This window comes from Arachis hypogaea, chromosome 18, assembly GCF_003086295.3.
Source record: "Arachis hypogaea cultivar Tifrunner chromosome 18, arahy.Tifrunner.gnm2.J5K5, whole genome shotgun sequence".
In the NCBI taxonomy this organism is placed as follows: domain Eukaryota; kingdom Viridiplantae; phylum Streptophyta; class Magnoliopsida; order Fabales; family Fabaceae; genus Arachis; species Arachis hypogaea.
Window position 1 is genome coordinate 128,260,625 of NC_092053.1, and position 22,563 is coordinate 128,283,187.

The 22,563-nt window shown below is 35.9% G+C and overlaps 1 protein-coding gene and 1 pseudogene across 2 annotated transcripts; one reads left to right on the plus strand and one right to left on the minus strand.

The window, feature by feature from the left end:
• Window positions 1-584: 584 nt before the first annotated feature.
• LOC112770792 (transcriptional corepressor LEUNIG) lies at window positions 585-8,869 on the minus strand. Of its 2 annotated transcripts, none has more exons than XM_072224495.1 (18): window positions 8,545-8,869; window positions 8,054-8,151; window positions 7,793-7,902; window positions 6,287-6,700; window positions 6,095-6,186; window positions 5,840-5,921; window positions 5,670-5,745; window positions 5,502-5,551; window positions 4,808-5,116; window positions 4,472-4,675; window positions 4,070-4,288; window positions 3,840-3,957; window positions 3,400-3,509; window positions 3,076-3,225; window positions 2,293-2,448; window positions 2,005-2,121; window positions 1,550-1,756; window positions 585-898 (listed from the first exon to the last, which is right to left on the minus strand). In XM_072224495.1, exons 1-18 carry the CDS (start codon window positions 8,574-8,576, stop codon window positions 755-757), a joined length of 2,688 nt encoding a protein of 895 aa, XP_072080596.1. In that variant the 5' UTR covers window positions 8,577-8,869; the 3' UTR covers window positions 585-754. The 2 variants fall into 2 exon arrangements, with proteins under 2 accessions (XP_072080596.1, XP_025670984.1); XM_025815199.3 differs by having other exon boundaries at window positions 4,070-4,303; window positions 8,545-8,859.
• Window positions 8,870-20,603: 11,734 nt separating this feature from the next.
• LOC112770508 (uncharacterized) lies at window positions 20,604-22,196 on the plus strand (annotated as a pseudogene).
• The last annotated feature ends 367 nt before the right edge of the window (window positions 22,197-22,563 follow it).

Below are 22,563 nucleotides of genomic sequence, written 5' to 3' on the forward strand. Positions count from 1 at the left end.
TATCCTATTTAAATCACTAATGTTTTAAAATCATCTTAATTTTGTCTCACCGTCAATTCTATTAATAAATCATTAACAACAGAACAACGTTGAAACGATTTAAATGGTAGAAACAACTTTGAAACTTACCCCAAATATTTTGAAACAAAAACAATACTTTACTCTTTATAATATCATTCTACACATTTTTTATTATATATTTATATAAATTTATAAAATAAAATAAAAAGTAAAACTATTAGAATAAAAGTGACAATGTCCATTTTTTAATACTAAAATAAAACATTTAAAAACTTCTACTAATAATTTTAATATGTGCTTTTAAAATATATGTTAATTAAATTCTACTGATATTTAGATTAAATCCTAATTTAAAACATCCTATTTTTATCTCATGCATTTTATTTCGTTCTATTTTAAATTAATTTTTTTTCCCTTCCAAAACTTCCATTAGGAAAATAAAAAATTGATAGTTTTATGCCCCAAGGACATGAATTGTATGAGGCTTCAACAAAATTTTCTTAATTTCCTAGCTGCATTGACACTATAACACTAACATTAGGAAAATAAAAAGAAGCCAAAAAGGTACAGAAGACGATAACTAGTCCATGTTACAATAGTACAAGTCTCCAAAGGAAAATACCTAATAACGAAACAGATACAACAGGGAAGACAAACAATATTACAAAGGTTAGTTTTGCTAAAAAGTACAAAGAGAAATAAACTAAAACGTGTAAACCTACTGTGTTACAGGTCACTTCCAGAGCTTGATGAACTTGTCATGACTCGCCGAAGCAACCAAACCATTTACAGTCGAACCGGCGAGGGAGGCGATGAGACCTTCGTGAGCTGTCAGAGTCATCGTCTTGTTCTCCGTCATGTTCCACAGCTCCAATGACTGCAGTCAAAGTTCATAAAGGGTAAAGAACTCGAAACTACATCGGTTGTTTGCTTTTGCATTTTCAGTATTTTCTATTTTCAGAATTTTGATTAAAGAAAAAAGAAGAAATAGTAAAAAACGATAAAATTCTGTTGTCTGTTTTCTCTTTTTCATTCACAAAATTGTGGAAATAAAAATTACTGAAAATAAAAATTACTGAAAATGAAAACACAAAACCAAACACAACCTAAATTTTTAAGTAGAGTTTGCTCCAAAAGAAAAGGCCTAATGCTAACTTTTTTCCCCAAAATTACCCTTCTATTAAAGGGTAATTATGTCAATAAAATACATCACGAGAGGATAGTTTTGGAAGAAAAGTTAGAAGGCAGCTTTATTTTTGTTTTTGGCACCATTTGACAGGGCAAATTGCATTCCCCCCCCCCCCCCCTCCAATTTTGAAAGCATCTATGATCAATGATTTAGATTTTTCAATCATCATTTTTGGGGTAAGAAGGGCAATGGTTCAGTGCAACCCTTTCTTACCAAGCATGATTCTCGAACAAACCTCGGCTTTTGTTAATTGTGTATGGAAAGATCACCACAGCTAAATTCACCACTATCAAAGGGAAAGAAATTGGACAAGGAAACATATAAGGAAAGTAGACTTGCCTGGTAACAGCCAATGACGAGCAACGACGGATAAGACGGGTGAAAGACACATGATTGAAACTTACTGCCATTACTGCTAAGATCATGAACACATTCCCCTTCACTCCCGGTTCCTAGAGTCCAAACCCGGACCGAGTCCTCACTCACGGATGCCAGCAACTCCCCGGAAGGGTCCCAACACACGGAATGTATCGGCTTCGTGTGGCCCTACAATCACAGCACAACATGCCAACAAAGGAACGTTAGTCCCAATATTTGTTTCCCAACTAGAAACAACTATAGACTTCAAAAAATTCTTCTGCTATTTCCAAGGCTTGAACCCAAAACTTGTTAGTTAAGTTAGAAACAACAACTAATTCTATTATTATTACTTTTACACAAATTTAATAAATAAAACAGTAAATAAATAGGCACATACACTAGTAATACTAATTATAATAAACATGAAATCGAACCTTTAATGAATTTCGGCATCCTTGTGTCTCCACATCAAGTATAGAAACAACATTCTCTGCAGCTGCAGCCAGGTACCTCCCTAGACGTGGTTGAAATCTCATCTGGGCGGTGCCACCCTGATCAATCGATGAGAGAATTGCCAATTAACACATTAAAGTGAATACATCATCACTTTAATAAATGACAAAACTAAACAGTGATTAAAAAGAAAAGTAAATAAAGGTAGCCTACTGCTATATGCTTCATAGAAAAAAAAAAAAAAGGATAACTGAGGACTAGGATTCTACCTTGAAGACTCTTGCACAACTTCCATTATTTATGCTCCAATATCGTATCTCGCCGTCACCATCACAAGAGCAGATAAGATCCTCTTTATTTGGATGGAAATCTAGGGACATTACAGATGCTGAATGTCCTGTAAAGGTGCGAAGCGAATAACCAGGCTGCATGGTAATTTTATTTATACATTCAGTTAAAACAGAATACCAACTAGGTAAAAACACAATGAGTCGAATCCAGAAAAAAACAAAGAAACAGACAATCTACACAGAATGACTGGATCATATTTTTCCAAACCATATATAAATAAAAACCTTAGATAATGTCCAGCAGATAGAAAATTATCCATATAATATCATTGACCTCTAATTAATTAAAATTCAAGGTAGAATGCAAGCTCCATGTATATATATAGTAAAGCATATCTAGGAACTCCTATATCAAGAAACAAAGCTGGAAAACATAACCGTATCTTGAAGCATAATATATTTAAAATGTAAAGCTCCAAAAGCTAAGAGTTGTTTCAAATTTATTCTCCTCGTTTATAATTTATACTTGCAAACAAAAGAAACATAATGATAAGTTTTATCATCTCAGTTTGTCAGTACTTAGCAATTTATCTTTGTGATAAAAAAAACTCCAAACCCTTTTTAATCTTCAGAAACAACTTTCGACAACATTTTGGTGTGCAACATTTTTCAGCACAGAAAATAATTAAACCCTTCAGAATCCATAGAAACAATTTCGCACAAAATGGCATATATTAGAGTCAAGAGAGAGAATCAACTAACATTATCAATGTCCCAAACCCTGACAGTTTTGTCAAATGAAGATGTTGCTAAACGAGGCATGCTTGGACTAAAACGAACATCGGTGATCATAGACGAATGCTCTTCAAGAACAGCCTTCTGCTTCAAGGTATCCGTGTGCCATAAAACAGCCTGCACAGAAAAATAATTGGGAGGAAAGTGTTAAATTTTTCCATATCTAAACAGTGTAAACTAAACATAGTTCATGATTTTGTTTTCCAACTTCCTTTTTAGCAGAAAAAATTAACAAGCTGGCAACTAATCTAAGATGTTAGTTAACAGAGAGAATAATGATTTACAACTAACCTTCTTGTCGTGCCCACCGCTTGCAAGTAATTTCCCATCAGATGAAAAATGACAACATACAACTTTGCTTGTGCTAGCACGTACAGAATTTACATCAGAAAATGTGAAGCCTGAAAATTAAATGAATTTCATGAACTTAGCTTCTAAAATTTGAGTCAGAACCTCTTAAGAAGTCAAGGAATTGAAGAGCAATATTGCAGATCTACATATAAGATAAGGTGCACAGGTTATTAAGTTATCCTTAATTGATGTGTCAGATTGGTAATCTTGTACATCATAATTTATTATTAACTTAATGAATTATTTATTAAAATAAAAGAATGGAAACTTTTGCAACAGTGTAATAGAAAATTAGACTTTAGACTTTCACTGACACGTGATAAATTCTCTTGAAAGGATGATATTCTCCTATAAACAATTAAAACTGGTGTTTACTGCACCTTTGCTTACATCCATACAACGACCGACCGTATCTCTAGGATCCGTATCATCATGAGATAAAAAAGACTCAACATTTTCATCAAGAGATCCGTCCTCCACAAAGCGATCCACATCAGCCTACAATTCAAGATTGTTATCATCGTGCGGGCAAAATGGAAAGCTAATGAGTCATAATGCAAGGAACTTTTCATTCCTTCCATCAGTTACATTGCAAAGAAGAGCCACTCACCAATTGGTTTGAAGGTGATGTAAGAGTCCCGGTGCCGTCAGTGCTGAACATCATTAATGGCTTTGAAGAAGTAGTACCAGTCATAGACGGCATATCTACGGGTGTATGAGTCGAGGGAGTCGAGGGTGCCGAACTTGGTGATGGACCTGTTGTATTAGCAGTTCCTGTACTATTGGCAGGACCTGAAGAAGATACAGGCTGCTTTCTCTTTCTCCCAATCTGGTTTTTCGAGGCCTTAGAGGCATTCACAAAATCATGTTAGGAACCGATTTCATTCATAATAAAACAAAGAGTCTGCCAACTTCATGGACAATTTAAAAGCATGTAACTAACAACAGTTTTAGGCAACAATCAAGCATTGCTTGGATACGCATGCATATTGGCAACTATAAAAGGACTGACCTGATCATTGCCTCTAAATGAGTTCGACATGCTACCGTCCGCAGTAACACTGCCACCACCTCCCCCTACTTTATCTTGCTGATGCATGTTATGGCTTGAAGTCTGAGATTGCTGATTTGAGAGAGCATGCTGTTGAAGTTGCTGCAGCTGTGGATTGCTGTTTGGCTGTTGCTGATGTTGCTGCTGCATTTGAGCCAATTTCAACTGTGCACAGAAAAACTCAGAATACTCGAGTCACACAGCTTAAGGTAAATCTAAGAAATGATAAACTTAACAGTTTAACAAATTAGGTAAGAACTGCATTAAAGGTGGAAAGATAGTTTAGAGAACTAGAACCTTCATTAGCATATCTGTATCTCCACGAGGAAAAGGAGGGCCACCACCTTGAAGTGGAGATCCAACATTTGGCACTACATCAACAGGATTTGAAAGACCATCCTTGTTTAGGCTCATACTCCTATTGTTCAACAGCATTCTGAGTCTTCTATTGTCATCACTGGCAGATGGAGATGCCAAGCCTTGCTGCGCAAGCATTATCTGTTGCTGATGCTGTGGTGTCAACATTTGAAGTTGATGAAACGGCTGAGGAGCCTGCATGAAAGGCTTTTGTTGCTGGAGTAGACCAGAGCGGAGTTGCTCCAAACCCTTATTAAGGAAATGATTGGAAAACTTTACAAATTAGTTACTCAACAATTAATGGTTGCAAGAGAATTCATAGAAGTGGCCACCATTTTATGCAGATGATAGAGTTTAGCTGTGAATGGTTAATAGACACAAAAAGAAGAGGGCAACTTTAATAATGATGGTATAAGGTTAGGGTAGTAACCATAGATTTATACCCTATAAGTGTTGATATAAGGTTAGGTGGGTACATTATCTCATGTTTGGCAAATAATACTACAGCACACCACAATTCTGAAGGTTGCATGATATGATATCATGTTAAAGGAAGAAAAACAATATCCACAAGAAGAAGTAACATTCAGCAAAACAATAATAACAATAAACTAAATACAAAAAGATTACTCACTGTGAGTGGCCATCCCTTCAAAGTCAAATTGTTACTACCTTGATTTGGTCCTGAGAGAAGAAAATAATTCTTTTACATCATTTTCTTTATGCAAGGATAGTGAAAAAGACTGATGCATGATTGGATGGACTAGATGGAAATCACATCAACTAGAGAATGGAAGAATACCAGGAATTCCCATCAATGATCCTTCAGCACCCGCAGCTCTAGGGTTCAGTACAGGATTAATCTCACTCTTTATATCCTGATTTCAAGTAGTTAGTCAGGGAAAAACAGATAAGGAAAAAGTAGTAATAATAACAACAAGTAATGAGATCACTCAATGAACAAGGACATACTGGAGTAGACCCTGCTAATTGCTGACTACGAGCTTGAACTTGTGGAGGCATGCCAGCCGCAGTAGCACCATGCAAAACTTGCCTGCAATCGAGCAATTTGGCGCCAACAAAGTCAACACTTGTAGCTATACAAAATGCCAGATACCAAGAGACTTAAACACCAAATAACTCTCCCTTCATAATGAGCACAGGACTGACTTTAAATAAGCAATAAAATCACAGTTTATAAACAAAAATAATAACATTAATAATCACCCTGAAGGCTGGCCAGTAGCAGCAGCTGACTTCAAAATTGAGGCATGATTAGGATCCAAAATTTGACCCATGTTCTCACCACCAAATCTTTGCTGTACAAAATACCAAAAGAAAGAAATGAATATATGGCTCATAAGTTTATAGAACAGCAGATGCATCATCCTATAGTCAGATGTTGAGAACATCAACTACCTTCATTGCTGCTTCATCCAAAGAATCTCTCTTTAGCCTCTCCTCATACATCTTTGTTGCTAGTGCATTGGCAGTTCCCTGGTTCCCAACTAACCCATTCGTATTGCCGTTTATGAGATTAGCCCTGTCCCTACCTTGCTGTTGTTGTGGCGGTGGTTGCTGCTGCTGCTGCGGTTGTGGCTGAGGTGGCTGCTGTTGTTGTGGTTGCTGCGGCTGCTGCTGCTGTTGTTGTTGTTGCTGCTGCTGCTGCTGCTGTTGCTGCTGCTGCTGCTGCTGCTGGACATGCCGCTGCAATAGGAGCTGCTGCATCTGCATGTGTTGCTGTTGCTGCTGCTGTTGTTGATGCTGCGACTGCTGCGGTTGCGGCTGCTGTGGTTGCTGCTGCTGTTGCTCCCTGGCCTTCATTAGTTGTGTCTGAAAATGGAGTTCCATAAAGTGTAACTTCAACTGATCCCTCAAATTTATCATTTAAACTAGTTATAGATACCTAAACTAGTTTCCCAAAGTGAAGTTTCGCTTAGGTTCTTATTACTTGAATAAAAACAATATAGCCTATAGTGTTTATAGTTTAATAAAGCAGTCTTATGTTTGCTCTTCTACCTGTTTAGCAGCAACTAAGTAACTACCACTCACAAACTTGAGACCCGAAAATTGACCGTGCAACATTGGAAAAAGATGTGTAGATAAAGGAAATGTAAGTACTCATCACATGGAGAAATAACCTTAAGCAAGCCAAGCAAGTGAATTTATAAGAGGTTAACCCACCTCATAGCTCAAAAGGAGCATGAGTACCCTATGAATCAACTTCTAAAATTTTTTTGGCTCACAAGGTTTGTTCTAAATCAGCATTCAAGGTTGCATTCTCACCAAGTCTACATCCCAGAATACTGTTTTCTTACGAAGTTTGATGGCAACAAAAACCACTCATAATTGCATTACGCATAAAGTACAATGAAACTCACAGGCTCAAACAAGACCTTATAAATATTGAATCATACTGCTGGTCACAACAACCTAAAAGTAAAGATTAAACATTCTTAAGAATATTATTTAGCAGGAGTTTATTCTAAAGAAATATCCTAATTATAAGGCTATAAGCTAAAGAGAAAACAAAAAGCATGGAACAGCTAACCAAATCAACTAGTTAAGAGACGAAAATGGGTTAGCTAGAGAGAATAAAAAGTTATACTAAATGGCATATATAAAATTCATGAAAAATCGAAGGAAATAAACTCTTCAACTGTCAAACACACTCAGTCCAAAATGTGAATGACCAACATTAATGCTTATTTGATGGTGAATTTCAACCCTCTCTCTCTCTTATCCCACTCATACTTAGCTAGAGTATTGATAATAAGATCCAAAAACGTCTCCCTAAACATGCTCCCAACTACTACAATGAAGTAAACTAATTCTGATGTCTTGAAATCTTTTTAAAGTTCAATCCTGATGAATCATTTCTCCATTGCATGACATGAAAATAGGCCAAATTTTTCAAAAACCAACCTCAATATAAGAGGCTGCAACCTCCGAGTGCTTCTCATTAGTCCTCGCAATAAAAATGTCCCAGAAAACCGACCACCACTCGAACAGAAAACCTCCCGGGGCATCAATAGCTGCAGTCCCATATTGCCATCCAAGAACAGAAAAAATAAAAAATAAATAAAAAAATCAATGAAATGGACAAAAATAAAACACTAGAAAAAAAAATGCCAAAGTAAAATCCAGCTTCTTCTGAAAGTTTCGAAATTTTTTAAGGTAACTCACCAACAGGGTCAGAGGAAACTTTCCCCTCAGCTTGAAAAGCCTGAGCAGAAGCCTTCAAATCCCTCTTTACCAGGTAATCATGGATATATACATCTAACCTGAAAATCTCACAGTGCAATAACATGGTTTCTTGCATCACCCTCCAAGTGAAATATGAGAAATAAAGTTTGCAACTTTATATTGACCAAAATCACATAACAATAACAGATACCAGAACCTACTAATGAACAAATACACCATAATCAAAGTTAAGCACCCTCCTAAAAAGTTCACAAATTTTCCATGCAAACCCCTCAAACTTGCATAGAACTACAAGATATAAGATACCCAAATGAAAATTTCCTTTACTTTGTGACAAACAAAGTACTAAACAAGTACTACAAAATAAAACCACAAATCAAAGTACCAAGAAGCTAAATTAACAAAGAATTAAGCTTGGAAAAAGACCTATGGTGCAAAAGATTATGAAAGATAATAATATTGGAACTTACATCTTATCAGCTTCCCAGTTAGTTTGAGACATGATGGTAGTTGCTAAACCCAAAAGGTTACTACCCAATGGATATGAAGGGTACCAAAAGGAATGAACTTTTTGTGTGTGTTTGATTTCAAAGATGTTAAAGCTTTGAATTTTGTAGCTGAAGCTGCCAAAGAAGCATTGAAGAAGAGAATGGAAGAAATAGAAGTGGAAATGGGTAGAGAAGTGAATGAAGCAAAAGAGAAGAGTAGAAGGAGGAGAACGAAAACAAGAAAGAAAGAAAGAAAGAAGGGGGAAGAAGAAGATCCAACGGATGAACAGAAGCAACGCCTCTAGATTTTAGCAAATAATAATAATAATAATAATAATAATAATAATAATAATAATAATAATAATAATTAATATAAATATAATATTACTATAATTGTGTGAACAATTTAGTAATCAAACTAGTTAAGATATTATTAATGAGTAATAACTCAAATGGTATAATCTCCCCATATTCATCTAAGAAGTTGCGGGTTTGAGTCTTCGTATCTTTAGTAAAAAAAAAAACTAGTTAAGATATTAAGTTCTTTAATTTCATAATTAATATTTTTGGATATAAATTTAGGAGTCAAATAAAAACTAAGAGAAAAATTAAAACATGAAGGGGGAAAAAAGAAAAATTTAAAAACTATATTCCCTTTTATGTAAATAATAATAATAATAATAATAATAATAATAATAATAATAATAATAATAATAATAATAATAATAATAATAATAATTCAATATTCAAATATTTAAAATAAGGAAAATGACCAGAAAGTAGAAACATGAACCAACAACGCCACCCTCTTTGTCTACTAAAAATCTGAATTTAGATTCCCCTCCCCCCCAACATGCACAAATTATGTATCATGATAAGTTTGATTAATTTATTTTGTTATTATAAAGTTTCATATGGTAAGTCATTAAAAATTGGGTTTTAAGTTTATTTGAAAATTTAATTTATTTATTTAAATAATTAATGTAAAAACAATTTATTTGTTTGATAAAAAAATAATTTGTTTGATCATCAATCATTTTCAAATCGTACAAATAATATTTTATTCAAGATAATTATGTAACATTATATTATTATGATAATAAAAAATATTTTATACACATTAAAAATTAATAGGTAAAATATAATTTTTATCTTTAAAATTTATCAAAAGTTCCAAAAAGACTCATAAGTTTAATTTTGTTTTGATTTTATTTTAACAAAATTTTATTTGTATCAAATATATTCTTAATAGCTAAATTTTCAAAACATTTAAAATTAATCTAACAATAATGCATGACGACTATCTTTAATTTGCTTGTGTTGATAGTTGTTATTATAAAATTATTATTGAACTTATCCTAAATTTTTTGAAAAATTAGCCGTAAAAAATATATATGATACAAATCGAAAGTTTTAAGGACAAAATTAAATAATCAATCGTCAAAATAATTAAACATATCATAATAAAAATCAAATTCTATTTATAATATTTTAAGATTTTTTATAAAATCTAAATATATAATTTTATACACAATGACAAATTAATAATTAATTTTTTATTGTATACACGTAATATCAAAAATCAACTTCTTATTGAATTGGTTAAACTCTTATAATGTTTTTTTAGTATTTACGATGTAAAATCTATGTACAATCTAAAATGTTGTTTCTTTGTTTTGTGGAAATAATAATAAATAAATATCTCTTTGATATTCATGATTTCTACTCACATAATAACGATCTTAAGAGAAAATTTGAGTTTATGTATTCAAAAAGCTATAGAACTATAGACTTATCTGAAACTTTAGGCCAATTTAATCGACCTAATTCATTCGTAAAGATTTAGAATAGTGTAGCATTGGTTTTCAAAAACCTTGCACATTACTTAATTCTTTTATTCAACCGAAAAATAAAATTAGTATATGCATGAGAGCTTTTGTTATTATTATTTTATTGCAATTTGCAAATTGAGCTTGTCTCTGACGGGATGCAGATTTCATCATAGCGTTTCTTACTCAAATTACTGATTCATCCCTTTTGTCCTTTCAAATTTTCAATCAACTTCTTAACAAAATGACTACAATACCCAGAAGTTGGTTTTAGCTTTTAACAATAGCAAGTATAGTACACCCATTCTTTTGAGAGTATGCTGTAGGATTTATTTTATTTTAATAAAATAAATATATAAATTATGGAAATACAATTTACGAAGAATTCACAAAAATGCGTACGTGTATACATCTCATATGACAAGGAGTGTAGTTAAAATTGAGCATATCTCAGCGTCTGAACTGTTCATGACAAGGAGTGTAGTTAAAATTGAGCATATCTCAGCGTCTGAACTGTGACTGAACGACGTCAAGACACATCCTGGGTGCACCCAGAATATGTTGTTGGGTTTTTCTCTCTTTTGTGAGGTCCAAGTCTAATATTTTGAGAGTGTTTCTTTGCACCCATTATGCCACAACCCTAATAAGATTTTTGAGGTTTATTTAACTATTTAAGAGAAGGAGAGTAGCCACCAAAAGAGAGAGAAGAAGGAAAAACAGAATTCTCATTTTTTTTGTCAAGTAGCAAATTTCAAATGACAGTTTCTCATTCGTTCACCGTTGGATCGTCTTGAAATTTTATCTGCATGTTTTTCTCATCTTGTTCTTCATTCTGGTCGGTGGAGATGTTGATTTAAGGTTTGCAGTCATGAGAGAAATTAGGTTTCCCATTTTTACACAGAGCAGCAATTTTTGAACGGCGGTTTCTCATTCTTTCACTGTTGGATCGACGTGAAATTTGAACTGTAGATTCTTCACATCTTGTTCTTCATTCAGGACGGTGGAGATTTTAATTAGAGGTCTGCAGAAGGAGAAATTGGCTTCAACAGCAGCTCTATTTTTTTGGATATATTTCATCTTCTTGCTTCTCATTTGTAAGCTTTGGTGATTTGATGTTTTGGCTGGTTATATGCACATTTTTGTGCTTTGTTTGAGACTCTCTTGTACCTCATTTGATTATAGTGGAGCTATTTCATTGGTTTAGACGACCCGTGGTTTTTACCTCTCACATTAAGGGGGTTTTTCACGTTAAAATCTCGATGTGTTCTTGTTATTGCTTTACTTGTTATATTTGCTTGTTATAGTTGCTGCTATATTATGTTGTGAGTGCTTCCATATTGCTCTTGTGTTGGATATTTGTGTTGTTTCCGCTGCTAGGCTCTTTCATACTGGCATCAGAGCTTGTTGGTATTTTTCTGGGCTTGTGATTCTGGGAACAATGGAAGCTAATACTAATACTAATAGGATGATCATTCTTAATGGTCCTAATTATGATTTGTAGAAGTCAAAGATAGAAGATTTGCTTTATGTCAAGAATTTTCATCAACTAGTTTTTGGTACAGAGAAGCCTAATGATAAATCTGATGATGATTGGACTTTGTTGCATAGACAAGTCTGTGGATATATTAGGCAGTTGATTGACGATAATGTGTTGAACCATATTATTGGAGAGACACATGCTCGGACCCTTTGGATTAAGCTTGAACAGTTGTATGCTTGGAAAACTGGGAATAACAAGATGTTTTTGATCAAGCAGTTGTTGGCTTTGAAATATACAGATGGGACATCAATGACAGATCACTTGAATAACTTCCAAAGAATTATGAATCAGTTATCTTCCATAGGTATCAAGTTTGATGAAGAGGTTCAAGGATTGTTACTTCTTGACTCCTTACCAGACTCGTGGGAAATTCTCATAATGTCATTGTCCAATTCTGCTCTTGATGGTGTAATCTCTATGGATCTTGCCAAGAGCAGTGTTTTGAATGAAGAGATGAGAAGAAAGTCACAAGGTACATCGACTACACATTTAGATGTTCTTGTTTCTGAGTCTAGGGGGAGAAACAAAAGTCGAGGTCCTAAAGGTAGAGATCAAAGCAGAAGCAAGTCTCGAGAAAAGTATAAGAATATTGAGTGTTATCATTGTGGTCAAAAGGGACATGTGAAGAAATTTTATTGGCAGCTAAAGAAGGAGAAAGCCAAGGCAAGTAAATGCAAGAGCACAAATAAAGATGATGGTAGCAATGAAGACAAGGTTAATGTAACTCATGATGATTTTCTTCTTGTTGAGGAGTTTGAATCTGTTAACCTTGTTGATAATAGCACTAGTTGGGTGATTGATAGTGGTGCTTCTATTCATGTTACATCTAGGAGGGATTTGTTTACATCTTATACTCCTGGTGATTTTGGTGATGTGAAAATGGCTCATCAAAGTGTTACAAAATGTGCCGGTGTTGGACAAGTTTGCTTAGAAACCTCCAACGGTACCAAGTTGACTTTGAAGCGTGTGAAGGATGTTCCAGATATTCGGTTGAACTTACTTTCTGTTGGTAAGTTGTGTGATGAAGACTTGGATAGCTCATTTTCTTGTGATAGCTGGAAGCTCACCAAGGGTTCCATGGTTGTTGCTATAGGTACTCGACATTATACTCTTTATTTAACTCAAGCAAAGATTGTGAAAGATGTTGTTAATGCTGTTGAGTTTGTTGATGAAACTGAGTTATGGCATAAGAGATTATGTCATATGAGTGAGAAAGGCATGAATATATTATCCAAGAGGAATATTTTATCTGGTTGCAAGGTTGCTTTGCTGGGAAACAAAACAGGGTTTCTTTCAAGATTCATCCACCTTCAAGGAAGTCGGAGATACTTGACTTGGTGCATTATGATGTATGTGGGCCGATGAAGACAAGAACACTTGGAGGGTCTATCTATTTTGTAACCTTTATTGATGACCATTCTAGGAAATATTGGGTTTACACTTTGAAGACCAAAGATCAAGTTTTAAATGTGTTCAAGCAATTTCAAGCTTCTGTTGAAAGAGAAACTGGAAAGAAGTTAAAATGCATTCGTACTGACAATGGTGGTGAGTATTCAGGTCCATTTGATGCTTATTGTAAAGAGCATGGTATAAGACATCAAAAGACTCCTCTGAAGACTCCTCAGTTGAATGGCTTGGCTGAAAGGATGAACAGAACATTGGTTGAAAGAGTTAAGTGCTTATTGTCACAATCTGGATTGGCAAAATCCTTTTGGGGTGAAGCTTTGAGCACTATTGTTCATGTCTTGAACCGGACACCATGTGTTCCCTTGCAATTTGAAGTGCCAGAGAAGGTATGGTCATGTAAAGATGTTTCTTATGATCATTTAAGAGTCTTTGGATGTAAAGATTTTGTTCATATTCCTAAAGATGAGAGATCTAAACTTGATGTAAAGACTAGGCAGTGTATTTTTATTGGCTATGGCATGGATGAGTTTGGTTACAGGTTTTATGATCCTGATAGCAAGAAGGTGATTCGAAGTAGAGATGTTGTCTTTGTTGAAGACCAAACACTGAAGGATGTTGATAATGCGGAAAAGCCAATGGTTCAGCCTAGTAATAATTTTTCTGACTTGGATATTACTCCCTCTACGTCTATGGTAGAGGATGGTAGAGTTGAAGCTCAAAATAATGAGCATGATACAAGTGCAGGTGAAGATGGAACAATTGATCCAATGCTTGATAAAGTTGGTGATGATGATCAAGATGAACAACCAACTTTGGAAATTCCTACAAATGCACTCAGAAGGTCTACAAGAGAGAGGAAGCATTCGTCAAGGTATTCTCCACATGAGTTTATTTTGTTGACTGATGGGGGAGAACCTGAATGCTTTGGAGAGGCTGTTGAAGATGAAAGAAAAGCCCAATGGCTTGAAGCTATGCAAGAAGAAATGAAGTCCTTGCTTGAGAATGATACATATGAGTTGGTGAAGCTATCGAAGTGTATGCGAGTTTTGAAGAACAAATGGGTATTCAGAATCAAGAATGAAGAACACAATTCTAAGCCTCGGTATAAGGCTAGATTGGTTGTTAGAGGTTTTACTCAGAGAAAAGGTGTTGATTATGCGGAGATCTTTTCTCCTGTTGTGAGGATGTCATCCATTCGTGCTGTGCTTGGATTAGCAGCGTCTTTTGATTTGGAGATTGAGCGAATGGATGTGAAGATAGCTTTTCTTCATGGTGATTTAGACAAGGAGATCTACATGGAGCAACCGAAGGGCTTTGTTGTTAAAGGAAAGGAAGATTTTGTGTGCAAGCTTAAGAAGAGTCTTTATGGGTTGAAGCAAGCTCCAAGACAGTGGTACAAGAAGTTTGAATCTGTTATGGGGGAGCATAGTTACCGTAAGACAACTTCAGATCATTATGTATTTGTGTAAAATTTTTCTGATGATGATTTTATCATTCTTTTGCTTTATGTGGATGATATTTTGATTGTGGGAAAAAATGCTTTGAGGATTAATGAGTTGAAGAAACAGTTGAGCAAGTTCTTTGCTATGAAGGACTTGGGTCCTGCCAAACAGATTTTGGGCATGACTATTACTCGTTATAGAGATTCCAAGAAGCTTTATATGTCACAGGAGAAGTACATAAAGAAAGTGCTTCAAAGGTTTGGCATGAATGATGCCAAATGTGTTACTAGTTCTTTTGCTCCTCATTTTAAGTTGAGTACTAAGCAGTGTCCAACCACTGATAGGAGAAACAAGCAATGGATGAAATTCCTTAGGTTTCCCATTTTTACACAGAGCAGAAATCTTTGAACGGCAATTTCGCATTCTTTCACCGTTGGATCAACGTGAAATTTGAACGGTAGATTCTTCACATCTTGTTATTCATTCTGGACGGTGGAGATTTTAATTGGAGGTCTGCAGAGGGAAAAATTGGCTTTGACAATAGCTCTATTTTTTGGATATATTTCATCTTCTTGCTTCTCATTTGTAAGCTTTAGTGGTTTGATATTTTGGCTGGTTATATGCATGTTTCTGTACTTTGTTTGAGACTCTCTTGTACCTCATTTGATTATAGTGGAGCTATTTCATTGATCTGGACGACCCGTGTTTTTACCTATCACATTGAGGAGGTTTTCCACGTTAAAATCTCGGTGTGTTCTTGTTATTGCTTTACTTGCTATATTTGCTTGTTATAGTTGCTGCCATATTGTGTTGTGAGTGCTTCCATATTACTCTTGTGTTGGATATTTGTATTGTTTCTGCTGCTAGGCTCTTTCACATGTGTTACGAGAGAGATCAGAGACTGAGCACCAGAGATACGTAAAAACTTAGAAAGGGGTCTTAACACTTGAGATAAACACAATTCCTTAATTCCCGCCTCAGCATCCGAGATATGCTCAGCCACCTATATAAAGTCACAGCAGTCGAGATTGATGTGAATTTGAATAGTTTTTAAGGATTTTATTAGTTTCTAAGAGCTTAAGTTCGAGTTCCTTAAGTAAATATAGACCTTCGAAAATATGTCCGCAATAGAGATATCAACAGACTGAATGCTACTTGGCACGTGGTTGGAGCTTTAGATTTTGAGGTTAGTAATTTTTCCTTGTTTTATTTTCAATGAATAATTAGTTTAGATGTTTAGGTTTTAGTGACTTAGTTAATGTGGTAGGACTTAGTGAATAGACAAAGTTAGGTCATTTATATATATTTAGTCAGATATAGTATAGTTTGATATTTTGTATAATTTTTTTTTTTGGTTTCCCACGGTATCCCCTAACCCGGCAGGCCAAGGACTAATCCGCCACGGTACTGAGCTCCATTTAAGGATTTGCCACTGGCCAATGGGTTGTTGCATGCACAAGGCAGGATTCGAACCCTGATATTTTGTATAATTGATTATAACTAAATGTAACTTAAGTGAGATAAATAAAATAGATAACCAATTGTAACTTAAGCTAAATAAATAAAATAGGTAACGATTAATTAATAATTAATAGGTAATTAATTGAACTCATGCCTAAAGGTGATATTAAGGTTAGAATAGTGCCACATGAATGATTTAGTATGTGTTTAGATTTCCGTTTGTAAACAGAGGTTTGTATGAAATCGATTTTGATTAAAAGTGAGTTGGTAGTAACGTGGTTTATGTTTGGTAATTTCTATTCAAAATGGATTATAGAAAACTAAATATTGTTTGGATTATATTATTTAAAATCACTTTTAGATGAAAAATTACAGAAAATGACATGAATTTAAATTATTATTTTATAATTTTATTTTAGATTTTTAAATAAATTTTAATATTTTTTTAGTATTTTCAATACTCTTTAGTACTCTAATAGGATTAATAGAATCATCATTCAAAGCAAAAAAATATTCCATACAAAAAATAAAAATAATGGTAAAAAAAATTATATAAATAAAAAATAATAAGAGTTTTATAAAAAAAATAAAAATATGCATGAAAGAGTAGTAGAAAAATAATATTATAAAAAAAATAACAAAATTCATCATATAAATAACAAAGGACACAATTGGTACTTAGAAATAAATTTCAATCCAACGTGAAAAGTTGAAGGCAAAAGCTAGAAATTGTAGCTTTTGGTAAACGTGGGTTGAAGGGTAGAATCAAGTTTACGTTCAGAGAAAGAAAAAACAGCCAAACAAACAAGTGAAACTTTCAAGAAAACTAAACGAGCTTTTGATACTTCAAACGCTAATCCAAACACACCCTTAATTTTTTACATATTGTGTGATAGTCCCATTTTTAGTAAGTGCTATGAACATTAGAAATACAAATTATATTCGTAGTGTATTTGTTGCATTTATTACCAATGTTTATTCACTTGGTTTAGACAATATTAATATGTGAGAGTAAATGTTTGGGAATTGCGGAGACCACGGTTACTGTTGCCACGCGTGTGACCCTGGATCTTCCCCTGTCGGACATCCTGTTGCCTTATATAAGGGAGGCTAGATTTGGGCATGCAGTAAACTTGAGGAATTTCATATTTGACAATTCCTTTATCTCTGTATTTGTCGAGCGGTGGAGGCTCGAGACACACACATTCCATCTTTCATGGGGTGAGGTCAGCATTACGCTCCAGGATGTTGTCTACACATTGGTCTGCGCACTGATTGAGAGCTGATTGGGGATTGTACCAGAGACTTCCAGCGATGGCATGAACACCCCATGTAGGAGTGGGTTGAGGATTTACTTGGCGCTAGGTCGCCACCACAGCCAGATAGAGGGAAGCAAATTTTCAGAGTGAGGATGACCTGGCTGAGGGAAAGGGTTGCACATATTTTAGCAGGGGGCAGCTCCGGATACATTCCCTTAGTACGCCTGGTGCTACTTGATGATGTTTATTGTGGGATTTCTGTTCACGGACAAGTCTGCTACACTTGTCCCTTTGAGATGACTGCCGCTGCTGGAGCATTTCCATCGTTGTAACTAGTTGTCATGGGGTCTGAACTACTCTATCATACGTACCACTTATTGTGCACAGCAGCAGGGCGTGATGTGACTAACATTGAGGGTTGCATGCCGCTTCTTGTCTTGTGAATCTACCATAGGTTCCCGTGTTTTAGTCCGGCGGGATACGACATCGTCAGGTTTCTACTTGTAGCTAGGTATGTACATATTGTAAATAATTGTTAAGTTACCAAGTAGTAAACATTGAAGACGTGTTAGGGAATGTAATTAATTAAATTCTATTCAACTATTTTCATTATGCGTAGGTTGGCAGGACTTGGGCAACAAAGTAGAGATCGTCATGATAGTAGATCCAGAGTCTACGTCGTCGCATTGTTGGCCTGACATTTGATCAGGTACGATGTTTTTTGGTTTCTATATTATTTCACGCATTGGTATATCGTTTCTAATTACGGTACTTTATCCCAATGTGAACACTTTTGGTGCACACCTTACGAGGATTTCTAGTTACGTCAGATTGCGCCCGACTGGCTTATGAGTGACGCAGAGAATTATACATGAAGGGCTGTTGTCCCTCTCGTTTGTTTTCACTTCATAGATTTTTATCACATTGATAGAGTGACGAGGCAGCTAGGGGGCAGCAGCATTGCCAGCGGATCCAGTGAATACGAACGAGTATCTTTTCAAGACGACGAGAGAAGATGACACATGGTGGCCCGACGTGCACCGTGAGTGGTACGATCTATTCAGGGGCTACTACCAGTTACAGCACTTAGTTACAATCGATGGCCATCCTGACCTTCGTCCGACACAAGAGTACCTCACCGGGTGGCAACAAGCATGTAGAGTCAGATTTCTATCCTGGGAGGAGGTCCTAGCCATTCCCAGAGCAACAACACCACTGGTTGATATCCTCCCTGTGGCTTCGGGTTAAAGAGATGAGTTACAGTTACCATGGGATGCCATAGATTGGAGATGACGGGCAAGGAGGCATGCTCGAGATGATGTCTGGAGACCGGCACGGAGGGTACGTGATCAGCGCGTTAGGCAGGACGGCAAAGATCCCCAGCGTGCTGACGGAGATGAGCCGTTGTTAGACTACGATGCTAAGTATGCATAACAGAAGGATATGCCGAAGGATCACACGGTCGCTGCACATGCAAAGATTCCCTCGGATGCATTATTTTCTGGGCATGAGGCCGACATGGCCAGGACGCTTATCCCGGGCCGCTCCATCCCCAGTCACCACCCGGCTGATGACATCGTTTGGGACCAAACCCATTCAACATTGTCTCCGATGTCGAGATAAACCTCGATGACATGTTCCAGATTGTCAGTACGACTGGGGATGCGATGGATAAGTTGGCAGGTCATTATCGACAGCAGAGAGACCATACCGACGTACCAGGGTCATCGAGCGATGTATCTGTTCAGCATGGATTAGCACCATTATTGTATTACTAGACTCCACCATCAGCCCACCAACAGTATGGATCTGCGCCATAATTGTATTATCAGACTCCACCACCACAGCCACCTTTGTCGGGATCAGTCTGGCTACCACCTCCTCCGCTGCCACCTACATATGGAGCAGCTCACAACAACAAATAAGGGTTTTCGCAACGGTCGAAAACCGTTGTCATAGATCGAAAAACCGTTGTTAAAACTTTAGGCAACGTTTTGGTAACGGTTTTTGACCTGTGGTATATGCGGTCGTTGCCAATGCTCAAAGACAACGATTTTTTACCTAAGGCAACGGCAACCGAAAAAATTGTTGCCATAGTTACTGGCATAGGCAACAGTTTCGACAACAATTTTTAGAGAACGGTTTACAACCGTTACTGGATAGGCAACAATTTAGAACCGTTCTCTTTCATGACATAACGGTTTAAAACCATAACTAGATAGAATGGTTTAGAGAACGGTTTTAAGGTGTTACAAATTTTTGCGTTGCTAAAGCCCATATTTGTGGAGGAGCGCTCCTCTACCACCACTACTATAGTGGACACCTCCCACTACGAGCCACTCAAGTGTTTGTCCTCGGCCAGCCCGTCCTCCGAGGGTGACTCGTCCTCGTGGATGTGGGACTGGACCATTTGGACCCCACAAGTAGATGGTATCAGTATATAGTATGGATAGATGTTCTTATGTTTTATACATTATGACTATATATTATGATAATCAGTTATGGTTTTTAAGTTGATTATTCATGTATGACTCTATATTATGCAGTATCATGATCATCAGTTATGCTTTTTATGTTAATGCTTTAAGTTGACTATTCATGTATGACTATATATTATGTAGTATCATGATCATCAGTTATGCTTTTTAACTTTAATGCTTTAAGTTGATGTGAAAGCAACACGACTAAAGAATAACAGATACACTAAATATAAAAATAGATTGTTTCATTATACATAGAAACAAACATAATAGATAAAACACAGATTGTTTCATTATTTATGAAACTTACAACGTTGCAATCCTCAACCCTAAACTTTAAACCGTCGATCGTCATGGATTCGACTGCGGCGCATTGGTACACCCTCGTCTAGTGTGTCTCTTCCCTCGGCAAAGCACATATCTTCTCTGTATGCTCAACGACATCTATCTCATTCCGTAGCCGAGTAGAGACTGGTCTTCCCGTTCTCTTTCCAGCATCTTCATTACCATCGCGGCCTCCGTTGCGCTCACCATTACATCCTCTATTATGATCTCTGTTCCTCTCTCCTAACCGGTCAATTGCTCGCGTTATAGCAGTTGCCGTTTCATGCATAGCATCAGCTATGGTGTTCGTCGCAGCTATAAAAGCATCCGCACCCCTTGTCGGTTCCTCTACAGGGTTCGCATCACGCCTACCACGTCTTCATCCCCGTGCAGCCATCAAGATCCTGTTCACACCCAACATGCAATATTAAGGTGATCAGTCGTAACATTTCAGGCAAAGTGTGAATATTCTCTAAAATGGATACACAGTGATGATCATGCAATTCATATCACAAGGATATCCTATATGCATGAGACACAACTCAAAGTATGCAATGAAGCATGATTCAGTCCATATTCTCAGGCTTTAATAGGAATAAACTGCTTTGATACCAAATTGTAACGACCCAATTTTCAGTACATCATGATCATACTGGAAACCAAGTGTCACCAACTTGTTCACCTAAAAATTAACTAAATATTTATTAGGGTAAAGTATACTTTTTGTCCCTGAAGTTTGCTAAAATAAAGTTTCAAAAATATCCTTAAGTTTTGATTTGTTTCAATTTTGTCCATTAAGTTTTCGATTTGCATCAATTTTACCCTAATTACTAATTTTTTTATAATTAATATTTTTCTTTCCAAATATAACCCTCTCTTATACCTATGATCATCACAATTCTCTTTCTCTCTTTTCATCCTCACTGTCAACTCCACCACCATCATCATTATTGAGCAACCACCGTCAACCTCCTCCTTCATCGTCACCGGCCAAACCCCTCATTCTCCTTTTTTCTCTTTTCTTCTCCGACTCTCCATCTCCATCACCACCATCTCCGTTGAGCCCCATTCTCAATGACCACCACCCTTTTTCTTCTTTTTCGCGGAAACCAGCACCGTTGAAACCATCACTCTTCCTCCTTCTCTGTTAGCAAACCCAGCTTAGGAAAAAAACCATAGCACAAGATCAAAAAACCACAACCACTAATCATAATGAGAAGAAGTTTGAGTGCCAATACTGTTTGAAGGAATTTACAAATTTACAAGCACTTGGTGAGCACCAAAATGCTCACAAAGAAAAGAGGATGAAGAAGAAAAGGTTATAGCTTCAAGCAAGGAAAGCCACCATAAACTACTATCTTCAACAGCCCAATTTCCCAAACAACAATCATCATGATTTTTCTTACCATAATCATAATCATAATAACAATAACATACCTTGGTTCTATGATCCTTCTTCTTACAACTACTATTCTAACTTCACAGTTTGTGAAAAATCACAAATTAGCTTCAACCCCAATGATCAAGATTCAAACTTTTTGGTCGAGAAAGTATCAAATAGTAATTGGTATTCATCTCTGCCATCATCATATTAAGTTGTTGCTTCTTTACAGCAAGATTCATGCATATTCAATTTCTCTAATACTAGTACAGATAATAATAATAATAATAATAATAATAATAATAATAATAATAATAATAATAATAATAATAATAATAATAATAATAATAATAATAATAATAATAATAATAATAATAGGACTTACAACATCTTCAAGTCTTGTAACTTTCTTGATTTCTCAAATCATCAAATACAAAGCCATAGTAGTAATAACAAAGCTTTAGATCTTCAATTAGGCTTCAATTTGCAGTCAAATACAAGAGGGGCCTAATTTATTAGTATAATTATTGATTAGGGTATACAGGATATATACATGCAATGAAAAGATAGAAAGCTGGGTTTACTAATAGAGAAGGAGAAAGAGCGATGGATTCGACAGTGCTGGATTTTCGCGAAGAAGAAGAAAAATGGTGGTGGTCATCGAGAATGGAGCTCAACAGAGATGGTGGTGATGGAGATGGAGGGTCGGAGAAGAAAGGAGAAAGAAGGAGAATGAGGGGTTTGGCCGGCGACGATGAAGGAGAAGGTTGTCAGTGTTGCTCAATAATGATGATGGTGGTGAAGATGACGGTGAGATGAAAAGAGAGAAAGAAGGAGAGACAGAGGATTGTGATGATGATGATAGTATTAGGAAGGGG